This window comes from Dendrobates tinctorius, unplaced genomic scaffold (genome assembly GCF_039654945.1).
Source record: "Dendrobates tinctorius isolate UK_male_01 unplaced genomic scaffold, ASM3965494v1 ptg000162l, whole genome shotgun sequence".
In the NCBI taxonomy this organism is placed as follows: domain Eukaryota; kingdom Metazoa; phylum Chordata; class Amphibia; order Anura; family Dendrobatidae; genus Dendrobates; species Dendrobates tinctorius.
In genome coordinates, this window is record NW_027361829.1 from 70,811,920 (window position 1) to 70,825,579 (window position 13,660).

Sequence of the window (13,660 nt, forward strand, 5' to 3'; positions counted from 1 at the left end):
CGGACCTTATAGGAGGGGACACACTGGAGCTCCTGATATTTGATGAATTTTATCAGTGCTTACAGTTCAAACAATTCGCCTTCTTGCTCTATGGATCTACTGAGGTCTCTCTGCCGATGGAATTTGAGAGGATCTGCAGTAGAGGGCGGTCGACTTAAGTATTGATATCAGACATATATAAAATTTTGAGTTCTCCCCAGACCAACAGTTGAAACATTCCTACATGTGCAAATGGGAGTCTATTCTGGGAAGAGGACTATCGCCTCAAAGGTGGATAATTATTTGGGATAAAGCAGCCAAGTCCTCTAATTGCACACTTTACAAGGAAAATCAATATAAAATCCTAATGTTCTGGTATCATACTCGTGACCTTCTCCACAGATTAAACCCCTCAATTTCAAATATGTGCTGGCGTTGTGGCTCTGATGTGGGCACACATTATCATATTTTTTGGTCTTGTCCATGGATCACGGGTTTCTGGGAGGAGGCAAGACTGTTAATTTCCAAGGTTCTTTATGTGGAGGTGGGACTGGAGCCAACTATATATATATCTGTTAAATATTACTCCCAAGGGAATGGGGAAAAATTCAGCCAAGATATTATTACACATTCTCACAGCGGCTAGGTGCCTGATTGCTCTCAACTGGAAGCAGATCTCTCCTCACTCATATCAACATTTATTATATAGAATTACAAATATATTGGGGGCGCTAATACTATGAGAGGAATATCCGCTGCAAGACAAAACAACACACCACTAGGTCGTTTGATTATGATACAGATAAGATAGAAAATGTCTGCGCTGAATAAACCACACGGATTAGGGAACAACACAAAAATTATAAAGATAAGTGGCAGATAAATATGGAAGTCTCAATAGACTCCCCATGAGAGCTGGAGCTAGCACTGAAAATGTGCTGCGAGAGGTTGATAAAAGAACCGTAGGTTTAAAAGGAAACACGCCTATGACGGACCATCCCTGATGAAGGAAGCCGTGCACTTCCGAAACCGGTTGGAAGGATTTGGTCTGTATTACTCGCTGGTCTCAGCCACGTGACCTTCTGACGTCACCAAGGTCCTGCAACTCCACTGCAGCCGGCAGCATCGTGCTGCGAAGAAAGCCGGCGCACCGAGGTTGCAGCGTATAGTGAGTAATTAAGAGACTGTCACCGGCCGGGACAGTTCTCTCAGCAGTTATTGCTGGACTCAGTGCTTTATAAAGGAGCAAAGAATGTAGCGATTATATAGGAGCTAGTGAAGTTGAAGCTCCGTCGCTGCAGTGGTAATCAAATGCTATGTTATGCACATGCAGGGTCCAAAAACAGGATAAAGTACGTTTAAAGAACTGAGTCCAGCAATAACTGCTGAGAGAACTGTCCCGGCCGGTGACAGTCTCTTAATTACTCACTATACGCTGCAACCTCGGTGCGCCGGCTTTATTCGCAGCACGATGCTGCCGGCTGCAGTGGAGTTGCAGGACCTTGGTGACGTCAGAAGGTCAAGTGGCTGAGACCAGCGAGTAATACAGACCAAATCCTTCCAACCGGTTTCGGAAGTGCACGGCTTCCTTCATCAGGGATGGTCCGTTATAGGCGTGGTTTCCTTTTAAACCTACGGTTCTTTTATCAACCTCTCGCAGCGCATTTTCAGTGCTAGCTCCAGCTCTCATGGGGAGTCTATTGAGACTTCCATATTTATCTGCCACTTATCTTTATAATTTTTGTGTTGTTCCCTAATCCGTGTGGTTTATTCAGCGCAGACATTTTCTATCTTATTATATAGAATTAATGACATTAGGATAATGGAACATATGACAGCTCTTTTGAATGTGAGAGTTGATCATTTTGATTCTGTTTGGGCTCCATGGGATTACTTCTGGGCTCAGGGTAATGATTAGTTCATCTTCTAAATGCACGGTCCATTCTCTTCTTGGATTATTTACTCCCCTCTCCTCCCCCTTCCTTGATGTGTATGTTTAGTCTCTTTGTCCGTCAAAAGAGGTTGTATTCATGAAACTACTGTTGGGGAAAAGTTGGAGATTTACAATACCTAACTTCGCTCGGTATATTGAATATCCCATGGGGGCTCAACTTATGGATTGCATCCGAACATTCTATTATTTTAGGGAGTCCCTCACTATATTGCTCTCCGCATTGCCCTGTCATTGCAATTTCCTTTATTTCCTATGCCTCTGGATATAAAGGTTTGTCTGGATTAATTTCACTTGCTAAAATTTGTAAAATATTAATAAAAATTTACAGTTTAAAAAATAAATAAAATAGAATGAGCTGCTATATGTAAGGAGCTGGTCATTTTGTAGTAACAAACAATCCTTTTCCATAAAGAGCATAATAGATTACAAAACTCCATATCATTTTTACAGGGTGTTGTCCGAAAATCTGGTATTGATGACAATCTACAAAATAGGTAATCAATGACAGAACGGTGGAGATCCGACACCCCCACCGATCAGTGTTTTTTGCTCTGACCGGATGTAAACACATTGAGTTGTAGAGCGTAGTTCCGATCAAAGTGTAGCAGCTGTTGCAGCACAGCTGTTATGTAACAGAACAGGCACTGCACTACAGTAGCCGGCAACAGCAGGTAGTGGCCCCTACACTTTGGTCGGAGCTGCACCGTGCCACTGTGCTGAATGATCAGTATACCATGGAGTTCTGTTAAGATCTACTGCTGTCGCCATTCAGAAGTAGCTTATATTTATGTAAAAATTATGTAATGTCCCAACTTTTATTATTATGTTGATTTAAATGAAAAGAAATGTATTATTACATTTTTTTAAAGTGGTAAAAGCTTTATACCAATACCCTCCTAATCCCGTATATGAGCTTTAAAGTTAAAAGGAACAAATGTTTTTAAATCCCTGCCGCTCTAGCACTGCTGCTCTAATGGTCTTTGCCCGTCTGAGCTTACAATTCCAGCAGCAATGATATGGCTTCCATTTCTGATCTCAGCAGCCATGTGTCGTTCGTACAGGCATCACCACTGATGTCAGTAAGGCTGGGTTCACATTGTGTTAAAGGGGTGCGTTTAACGCATCCGTTACATAGCAGCATTAACGCTATGTAACGGATGCGTAAACGCACCCATAGACTGCTATAGACGAGCGCATCGCTAACGCATGTCATAATCGGCATGCGCTAGCGATGTGCCGTCATTCTGTGACGGACCCTCGGACGCAGTCTGCAGCATCCGAGGGTCCATCACTGCTAGCGCAGATGAAGCAGCTAGCCCATCTGCACTAGCGGGATCGCATAACGCGATCGCGGCAGGGAGTAGCGTTAACGCAGTCTGCCAACGCTATGCGTTGAACGGACTGCATTAACGCAATGTGAGCCTAGCCTTACTGCATGCAGCAATCATGTGCACATAGATGGCACTTCATCAGTGCAGGAAAGTAGACACCGAGACCATTGGAAACGTGGTAATGGAGCTGAAGAGGAGGGACTGTTATTCCTTTATCACATTTGCTGCTGTTAGAGAATGTCATGCCTTTTCAGTTCATACTTACTTGAATAGCAACAGAATAAATGAGTTCTCCAAGAGACGGCAAGAGGCATTGTTTTAACTTGCTGTTCCTGAAATTTTCTCTAATCAGCTCAGTCAGCAAGGTGATTGCCTGCAGAGACATTAAAAGTTTGCATAAATTAACAGAAAATAGCATCATTAAATTAATCTGCACAAAGAAACACACCACTACAGTGTTGAGAAAGGCACAAATATCCATTATAAAGGCGATGTTTACAAATGGTGTTACAAGGAAATAAAGCATGAGTAATTAAAGCTCATGAGAGCAAAGCTAGCTCCTCAGTCTTTTGTTTTTCCATCTAACATAATATAGATTATGGGATTGTGGTGTGGGGTTTGAGAGGCATAATGAAAGGTTGCCGGACTATTGTAGTCTTCATTCCAGGTACAGTAACAGTTCAGTGTCACATCAATGTGGTTGTAGAACCAGTGATATGATAATTTTTCTCATTTTTCCCCAAAGTGTCCCAGGTGCCATTTTTTAACACGACGACGCCAGCTGTATGCTGCTCATGCTACGGTGAGCAGTCCGCATGGCCTAAACGTTCTACCATGGCCTGCAGCATCTCCGGACTTGTCTCCCGTGGAGCTCATCTCGGTCGGCAATCGCAGAGGGAGCTGCCAGCAGCCGATCTTGTTGATTTGCTTGCCCAAGTATATTCATTGTGGCAGAACAATGATCAGACACCCATTAATAAACTCACTGATGCATGCCAAGGTATGCAAATGCGACTGAATAAATCGAGATCTTTTAAAAATGTTGTTTTTATCTCTTCAATATTTGTATATCATTAACATGTCTGTCATCCTGTGATTTCCATAATTCTACGATGAGGGAAAAAAAGAGAATGTCCCTTTAAATGCAAATATAACAGTTATACTCCTCAACATTGCATATAAAAGGACATTCTAACTGATATATTCACAGACCTGTATTGATCCTACATAATGAAGGTCCCTAATTCCTTGTCTTATATGTTTCCTAAATACTGCATTCTTATAGTCCAGACAGTCTGTATATGTTTAGCTTAAAAGAGTTTTCAAAAACTTAACACACAAACTATAGACAAGTTGAATAGAAGCCATATAGTGAGATAACTACTTTGGCTTATAGACTCCAACGCACGAATGTGACCGCTCACATTATAAGGTACCGTAAATTGGATAATAGATACAGAAAATATTTCCCCAATTCTTGGATAAAAGACCTGCAAAATAACTGCTTGGCTAAACATGAGTTCAAATATGATAGGACTAGACGGAGGCCCGATGCTATCGCATCCGGAGGGCGGTAATGTCACGATGGGGGCAGGCTTTGCAGCATTGAGAATCTCTCCCCCCCCCATGTACTCACCCACCTATCCACTCTCTCTTTCCCCATGTTCTGACTTCTCCCATCTGTGCTCTCTTCTTTGACCTGTCTACCCCATGTGCTATCCCCCTTGTCTGTGAGTGTGTGAGAATGTGTGAGTCTGAGTGTGTGTGTCTGAATGTGAGTGTGACTGAATGTGTGAGTGTGTGTGACTGTGAGAAAGTGAGTGTGACTGTGTGAGTGTGTGGTCCGTACGGCGTATAGAGTGTGTGTGCAGTGCGACGGCGTTCCGCTGGTGGTACCGCGCAATAGGCTGGTACCAGCAGCAGTTTCCAGATTGAGACACTCATCACTTGGGTGTCCTAATATGGCGGTCAGTGAACTTTCTCTGCTTGGAATTCTGGGATACGGTGACATCTGGACAGAACAGGAAATGAAAACATTACAAGGCAATTATATAAATAGATACCTATTTATATAACATTTTAAGATCAAGATTTAAATAGTATCCCAAGTTGTGTCACAATAGTGGACATCGAAAACATCTGGCGAAATAGAATAAAAAATCTAAATGAACATCACAAACAATTTCAATTGATAACTTGGCAGCATGAATAATTATTATATGGCCAAAATAATAATAAGTTAAAGAGAAAAGTGCAAAAATTATCAGCTTACTGCTAGTCAAAATTCTAAAATAATACCTTACAGGGCTCTGTCCCAATGCAAGCAGGGGAAAAACCAGGCGCGTTCTCAGGCACTTTTAGGAATTTGTTTTAAACTCATTTGTTATCTCAGTTGAAACAAAGTGGTTTTAAAAATGAAGTGTAATTTTTTTTTTTATCTAGATGTGGTGTTTTATTGTGATGATACAATGAAGGTCTTAGAATAATAATATTTTGCAAAAATCTTGTGAGTCTTGTAGCGTGAATGAGGCAATAAAGTCAATAACAGTATATCTTTATTACAATTCTTTTTACAATAGACCATGGGATTATTAGACAATGTTGTAGGGTAATATAATATATTGGTATATAGATGATTGGATTATGACTTTATATCACAGAATATGAACAAGATATCAACACATTATATCATATGCTGTATAATCCCAAATCTGCATAAGGTCAAAACAAGTCTTAGTAGAAAAAAACAGCAGCAAAACTCATAGGACCTGATGGCGACATAGTATAGTTTTCTCTTCTGTTTGTAGTCGGCTGTCCGTAGTTTTGTTTGGTCTAGAATTAGATGCCCTCAACATGCAAATTATGTGAAGTCGCTGTATAGTGAATTCCGAGACAGGTCTCCTTGTGACTATTAAGAGGAGATTAAGCCTATTTTGATTTTACAGTGTTTTCCTTGAAAAAATATGTGTATTGGCTGTAGAATCTACAGTTTACCCTTAAAATTCTGACCCAGATTCAGAAACATATCCCATGAAGCTACTTCACGTGTCTACTTCCTGTGGCCTCATGGCGGGAATTCACATAGAAATGCTTTAGTAAGTGAAATATCACTGATTGAATTGGTAGTGGAAAAAAAAATCTGTGGTCGTAAGAATGTCAAAATGGATTTCTTATTAAACACTAAGTAAGTTGGTTTTCACACAGATTTTGAGAGCATAATATGCACTAAAACGAGCATAAACTGTACATCGTAGAAGAGAACATTAAGTTAAACACTAACCAAGGTTGTGCACTACTTGGGATAACCCCTTCTCAATTGCTATAGTCCCTCCCTCTTTTAAATTAACAGCCTATAATCACTTCCGAAGAAAGCGTCATTTCAGAGATGATGGCACTGGCTTTCCCAGGGCTCGCATGACGTTATGTCACGTGAGCACTGCAGCCAATCATTGGCTACTTCACTCTCACTGTCTGGGATGAAAAGTAAGACTACATAAGGTGGATTTAAGCAATTGAGAAGAGGCTGCTCGATTAGTGTACAACCCCTTTAATGCATAACATGGATGTGAGTTTCCAGAAAATTGAATTTTGGCTTTGAGCTGCTGGAATTCCTGAATGTAGAAAAACCCATGGTTTTAGAAGTGAATATAGGCCTCTACAAAGGTTTTGCTCCTGTTTTTAATAAAAAAAATACAAATACGTGTATACTACATTTGGTTAAGCAACGAATACTGAACCATAACACTCCTTTTGCAAGAAATAATTTATCTACGAAAAGGAGTAAAACTTTTGCTGTCAACTATATAGAAATAGGGAGTCAATTTATTAGATGCTCATAGAATATTTGGCCACCATACACCGACGCTCTGCTCTAAAGGTATTTAAACAAATATATATAATTTTTTCTACAAATTCATCTGAATATTTATTGTTGTAAGATCAGGCAGGCAGAAACACTCATGCAATATTCAGAGCTTTGGCATCTGAGTAAATATCACTAAATATTTAAAAAGTCTCCGGAGAAATGTTTTATAAGATTGCATCCATGTGCTGCAGAACCTACGCTTAAATATTCAGTCAGTTGAGGTAGATTTGATGGATTTTATTGAATGCACAGAGCAGCATACCTCCGTGGGTCCAGCAGGATTTGGGAGAATCCCAAAAAGCCAGTGGCATACTTTATTCATACGGACTTGGAACACAACGAAAGGTATGAAGACAACATTGTAGCAGGAACAGTTGTATGTCATGAACACGCTCCACATCCTCCATTCGTTTTGTACCAGCATTTCATGAAGAAATAGAAATATTTAACGTTTTCTGTTTGTTGAATGCACACTTGCAGATTATTGATATACGGTTGTTTCGCTAGATGTTTCACAAACAGAGCCTTATACAAAAAAAAAAGCTGTTTTCTTCCACGACCTGTATGTAAAAATTCAATATTCAATTATTAAAGTAAAAAAATAAAATCTTTATCCCTGTACTAGACCTACATATAGATTAATTCGCATATACTTATCCGATATCCACTGTCCACAACACTACCGGATTGGAACGATTTAATCAGACCACATGAGCCACAGCTTTACGCCTCTGCTGCTTAAGGGTTTGCAGGTGCAATGGTACACAACAGAGTACATCTAGCGATATTCCTACGGATATTCCTAATTTATAAGTCAGACTGATGTGAATGGTGACAATGTCCGTACCATGCGGCAGATGCAACTGTGTGCAAAAATGTATCAGCCATCACATATCGAGGAAAAACTTTTTACAATTTAAACACCCAATTAAAACGTTTAATTTTTTTTTTTTTAATCATCACATTCAAAAGTTCAATACTACGAATCGCAGTGCCTATTAATACCATACTAGGGAACATGTCATTTTTATTGATTACTTTTAAAATGTTCTTTTGAAGAGATAGAAAAAAAAAATACATGAAAATCCACCAGCTTCCTTTTTATGCAAAGCATCAGGTGAAATAAATAGTAAGTTATCTTTAGGTTGCAGAAATACAGTGGGTACAGAAAGTATTCAGACCCCTTTACATTTTTCCACTCTTTGTTTCATTGCAGCCATTTGGTAAATTCTAAAAAGTTCATTTTTTTCTCATTAATGTACACTCTGCACCCCATCTTAACTGAAAAAAAAAATCAGAAATGTGGAAATTTTTGAAAATTAAAAAGAAAAACTGAAATATCACATGATAATAAGTATTCAGACTCTTTGCTCAGACACTCATATTTAAGTCATATACTGTCCATTTCCTTGTGATTCTCCTTGAGATGGTTCTACTCCTTCATTGGAGTCCAGCTGTGTTTAATTAAACTGATAGGACTTGATTTGTAACGGCACACACCTGTCTATATAAGACCTCACAGCTCACAGTGCAGGTCAGACCAAATGAGAATCATGAGGTCAAAGGAACTGGTCAAGGAGCTCAGAGACAGAACTGTGGCAAGGCACACATCTGGTCAAGGTAACAAAAGCACATTTGTCTCCTTAATCCTTAAATGGAAGAAGTTTGGGACCACCAGAAGTCTTCCTAGACTTGGCCATCAAGCCAAACTGAACAATCATGGGAAAAGAGCCTTGGTGAGCGAGGTAAAGAAGAAACCCAAGATCACTGTGGCTGAGCTCCACAGATGCATTAGGGAGATGGGAGAAAGTTCCACAAAGTCAACTATCACTGCAGCCCTCCACCAGTCGGGCCTCATGGCAGAGTGGTCCAACGGAAGCCTCTCCTCAGTGCCAGACATATGAAAGCCCGCAAAGTTTGCTAAAATCACATGAAGAACTCCCAGACTATGAGAAATAAGATTTTCTGGTCTGATGAGACAAAGAAAGAACTTTTTGGTGGAAAAAAACAGGCACTGGTCACCACCTGCCCAATACAATCCCAACAGTGAAACATGGTGGTGGTAGCATCATGCTATAGGGGTGTTTTTCAGCTGCAGGGACAGGATGACTGGTTGCCATTGAAGGAAACATGAATGTGGCCAAGTACAGAGATATCCTGGAAGAAAACCTCTTCCAGATTGCTCTGGACCTCAGACTTGGCGAAAGTTCACCTTCCAACAAGACAATGACCCTAAGCACACAACTAAAATAACAGTGGCTTCAGAACAATTCTGTGACCATTCTTGACTGTCCCAGCAAAAGCCCTGACCTAAATCCAATTGAGCATCTCTGGAGAGACCTGAAAATGGCTGTCTACCAACGTTCACCATCCAACCTGACGGAACTGGAGAGGATCTGCAAGGAAAAATGTCAGAGGATCCCCAAATCCAGGTGTGAAAAACTTCTTGCATCATTCCCAAGAAGACTCATGGCTGCAGTAGCTCAAAAGGGTGCTTCTACTCAATACTGAGCAAAGGGTCTGAATACTTATGACCATTTGATATTTCAGTTTTTCTTTAATAAATTTGCAAAAATTTCTACATTTCTGTTTTTTTTTCAGTCAAGATGGGGTACAGAGTGTACATTAATGAGAAAAAAACTTTTTTTTAATTTACTAAATGGCTGCAATGAAACAAGAGTGAAAAATGTAAAAGGGGTTTGAATACTTTCCGTACACACTTTATAGGCACTGCAAAGCATGTATGTTTTATACTGTGCATTAATTAAAAACAAAAACCCACAACAATTTTTAAAGAAAAAAAAAGTTTTTTGTTTTTTATTTCAGATTGGCGGAAGGGAATAGAGAGGGAGGGAGTGAGAGAAGGTCTTTTATACTTGTAGACACCCACAATTCTGACATAAATGAAACACTCACTGAGGTCAGGATTTGTGCCAGCGTGGTCACACGAGCCTTTATTTGCCTTACATAACCACGGCTCCCTTCTGACACTTCCTGTTAGTAAAGTGCTGGGAGAAGAGTCGGGCAGCAGTATCAGAATGAGGAGAATCACGAAAGCAGCCGAGGATAGAGCAGCGGGTACAGAGAGAACAGGGCCCAGGTGTACATAAATGGGCCCTTACAGCCCAATAATCTGTCTGTGACAGAAGCTACTTCCTGTTTTGTAGATGGAAGTGGGTCCTCTTACCTCTCTCTTGGGCCCCTGTGTGGTTGCACCAATGTCCACCCATTATCAAGAGTAAGGGTTATTTTTAGGGAGGGAGGCATTGTCTGTGTGGTCAAGTGAGACAAAATTCCACTTGACCATGCTGACAATTTCTGCCCTCAATAGGCAATTCTTTTAGGACAGAAGTGTGGGTGTCTGCTGTTTCCTACCTAAGGATGATTGCACAGAGTCATAGTAGGATGAAGGTATATATCCATAAATCCAAGTGAAATTAACCACCCAGATAAATACGAAAATTAACAAATTAGGAGCCAGTAACCTCGATATTAAATATCTCCACAACAGAGTTGGGGAAAAAGAAACAAAATATTTTTGCGTACAATCCAAATGCTCTGTGTTGGAATGCACATTTTATAAGGCAAAAATTTGTGAAACGAGCCTCTGCCTTCCAAGGTTGCCATTCTTCCCCAGCTCCAGCCTCTTTAGCTAGACTGATAGCTCACTGTCCTGTTTCCTTGCTTGGTGTTATGCAGACTGTGAGATATTAATCAAGCTAAGGATGCTAGTGCTTAACAGGGAAACAATATCTGGAAGCAGTGCCTTGTATGTGCTTTGTCATGCCCAGATGCTTAATGCCTCATTTATATATGAAAGAAAATGCAAATTACTCTAGAATGCAGCAACAGATAGAAGATACAAAGGTGTCAATGGATTCACATGTCAAAGACCTGCATGTCTACTGTATATATACTGTTTGAGGGGAATTGAAAGGAAAATTGATTTTACTCACAGATTCCTTTTAAGAAAGTCTGCATACTATTTTACTTTGAAAACAGAAGTAACACAGTATACAGTAACCTCCAAAGCACCCTGGTAACTGCACATAGCCAACATGTCATCTTTTAAATCTCAGTCTAAGGCCGGTTTCACACTTGAGTTTAGGGCCGCAGCGTCGGCCTGCGCACGGCCGCCGCTAAGCCCCGCCCCCTGCTGCGCCTCCTCCGATAGCTCCGCCTCCGAGCGCATGACGCTGCATGCGTCCCCTATCTTTATCACTGAGGACACAGGTCGTGCGCAGTATGCGTTTGGCGGTGCCTGCGTCCTTTTGACGGTGCACCGACCAGCTCCAAACGCAACCTGTTGCAATTTGGTTGCGCTCGGCGCACCGTCAAAAGGACGCAGGCGCCGCCAAATGCATACTGGGCACAGCCTGCGCCCTCAGTGATAAAGATAGGGGACGCATGACGTATGCAGCGTCATGCGCCCGGAGGCGGAGCTACCAGAAGAGGCACGGCAGGGGGCGGGGCTTAGCGGCGGCCGTGCGCAGGCCGACGCTGCGGCCCTAAACGCAAGTGTGAAACCGGCCTAAAGATGACTGTGGAGCTTTAACTGCTATTAAGATAAATTAAGAAATGGATCAGAACAGAATTTAGACTTTAAAATGACTATAAAGTATGATGTTCACCTAAAAGAGATTGTACCGAGATGTGAAGTTATCCTTTGTATTGAGGATAATATCCTGATAGCTGATTTTCCAATCACTATGACCCCCATGGATCCTGAGAATGGGGTTCTGAAGAGGACAGTCTGAATATAGTGGACGCAGCGCACGTGCGCCTAAGCTCCATTCATTTTCAGTGGGAATGCGAGAGATTTCCGAGACATCTCCAGCATTCCCTATGGTTAGGGGATAACGTCATAACTTGGTACAAATCCTTTGATTACTTGCAATAACAAACTAAAAAAATGTGCCCAAGATTAGAAACTATCTAACAAGAAGTATAATAAATAAGGGGCATTGAAAAAATAGCATAAAAATCTTTACACAAAGCTGTACCTTATGTTTCATTAAAGGCAAAAATTGCAACCCCAGGCATGGTATAAAGTTTTAAAAGCACAATTGCAGTAAAGAAACCAAAAAAACAAAATAAGTGCCAGAACTAGAATAAATGCAAATAATACCAGATAACTTGGTAACTGAGCCAGAAAGAAAACCCCATTAGTAAATGGGTACCAATCACTGTAAAACAGTGTATGCAAAAGTGTATACGATTACAAACATATTCAGATTGAAAAGCACAATATCACAGACTGGTTCAGTTTGGAGAGCAACAAATTGATAATTCACTGAAAAATATAGTACATAAAGTGTAAATCGTGATGTTATACTAGTAATGACATGATGAGGCTCATCCACTAAACACCCGAAGTGTGTTTCGCAAATACTTTGTCAGGGGTCATGTTTTATTAATCAAGTCCAAGAGAGAATACACTTAAAGGAACATTCCCATCTCCAAGATCCTATCCCAGTATGTAGTAGGCGTAATAATAATATTAGCAAATACCTCCAATTAGTATAGTTCTTCTGATTTGCTGTGTCTCTTTCCTCATGTGCAGGCATTGCAAGGTATCCATGATTAAGACCACTGATAAAGTGACAGGTAACTAGTTGTTAGTGGATGCCTAAGGTACTACAATGCCTGCACATGAGGAAATCAGAAAAACTATACTACATGTCTAATTGGAGGCATTTGATAATATTTTTATACCTACTACATATTGAGATAGGATCTTGGAGATGGGAATGTCCCTTTCTTATACTTTTAGCTGCATCTGTCCTGTCTTATAACATGGACGTTGTATTGAGCATTAACTTATGTAGAATTAATGCAGGTTTATGGCTCGTAAATTACTTTATGTAAAAGAGGGAAAATAAATCTCCTAATCCTACAGACAGAAACCTTACAGCAATACATAACAGTATTTTATTTGTATAGCTTCACGCACCTCAAGCATTGCATTATTAAGCACTGTGCAGAAACAAATCCATGCACGTGATTTGTGTCTATAAAACATGACCTTCTGAAATCAATGTTTCCCTCCCCTTCAAAGTATTGAGCAGATAATCTACTGAAAGGTCAAAACTTCTAACAAAAATTAAGCCGTCCTTGAGCAATGCACAGACAGTAGGTTAAGTGGACTGCGTTTCACATGACTGACATTTTAAATTACTCACAAAGAATGTGCATAAGAAAAGGTTTTATTGATTTCTTACACAAATTCAAAGTTCATAACTAAAATCACCAGAACTTTACTTGAGGCCTCTTTCACACGTCCGTATATTTCCGGTACCGGAAAAACTGGTACCGGAGATATCCGTGTCCGTGTGTGTACTACGTGTGGCAACCATGTGCCGCATCAATAACACACGTACAGCCGTGGGGAAGAAGCACTACTGTAAGCGCTGTTCCCCAGCGGCTGGTGCTGAAGCCGGCTGTCTTCATTCTCCCCAGCTCTGCCAGAGAGCAGAGGAGAATGATAAGCGTTATATTAAAGTCCAAAAGACAGCAGGTGGGAGCTGTGGA

At 40.6% G+C, this 13,660-nt stretch overlaps 1 protein-coding gene across 3 annotated transcripts in view; it reads right to left on the reverse strand.

Moving 5' to 3' along the window:
• ULK4 (unc-51 like kinase 4) overlaps positions 1-13,660 on the reverse strand; it is a 1,062,038-nt gene that overhangs the window by 785,585 nt on the left and 262,793 nt on the right. For all 3 annotated transcript variants that reach the window (XM_073550092.1, XM_073550091.1, XM_073550093.1), the window contains exon 18: positions 3,530-3,637. In XM_073550092.1, the coding sequence (XP_073406193.1) occupies positions 3,530-3,637 (108 nt within the window). The remainder of the gene's footprint in view (positions 1-3,529; positions 3,638-13,660) is intronic.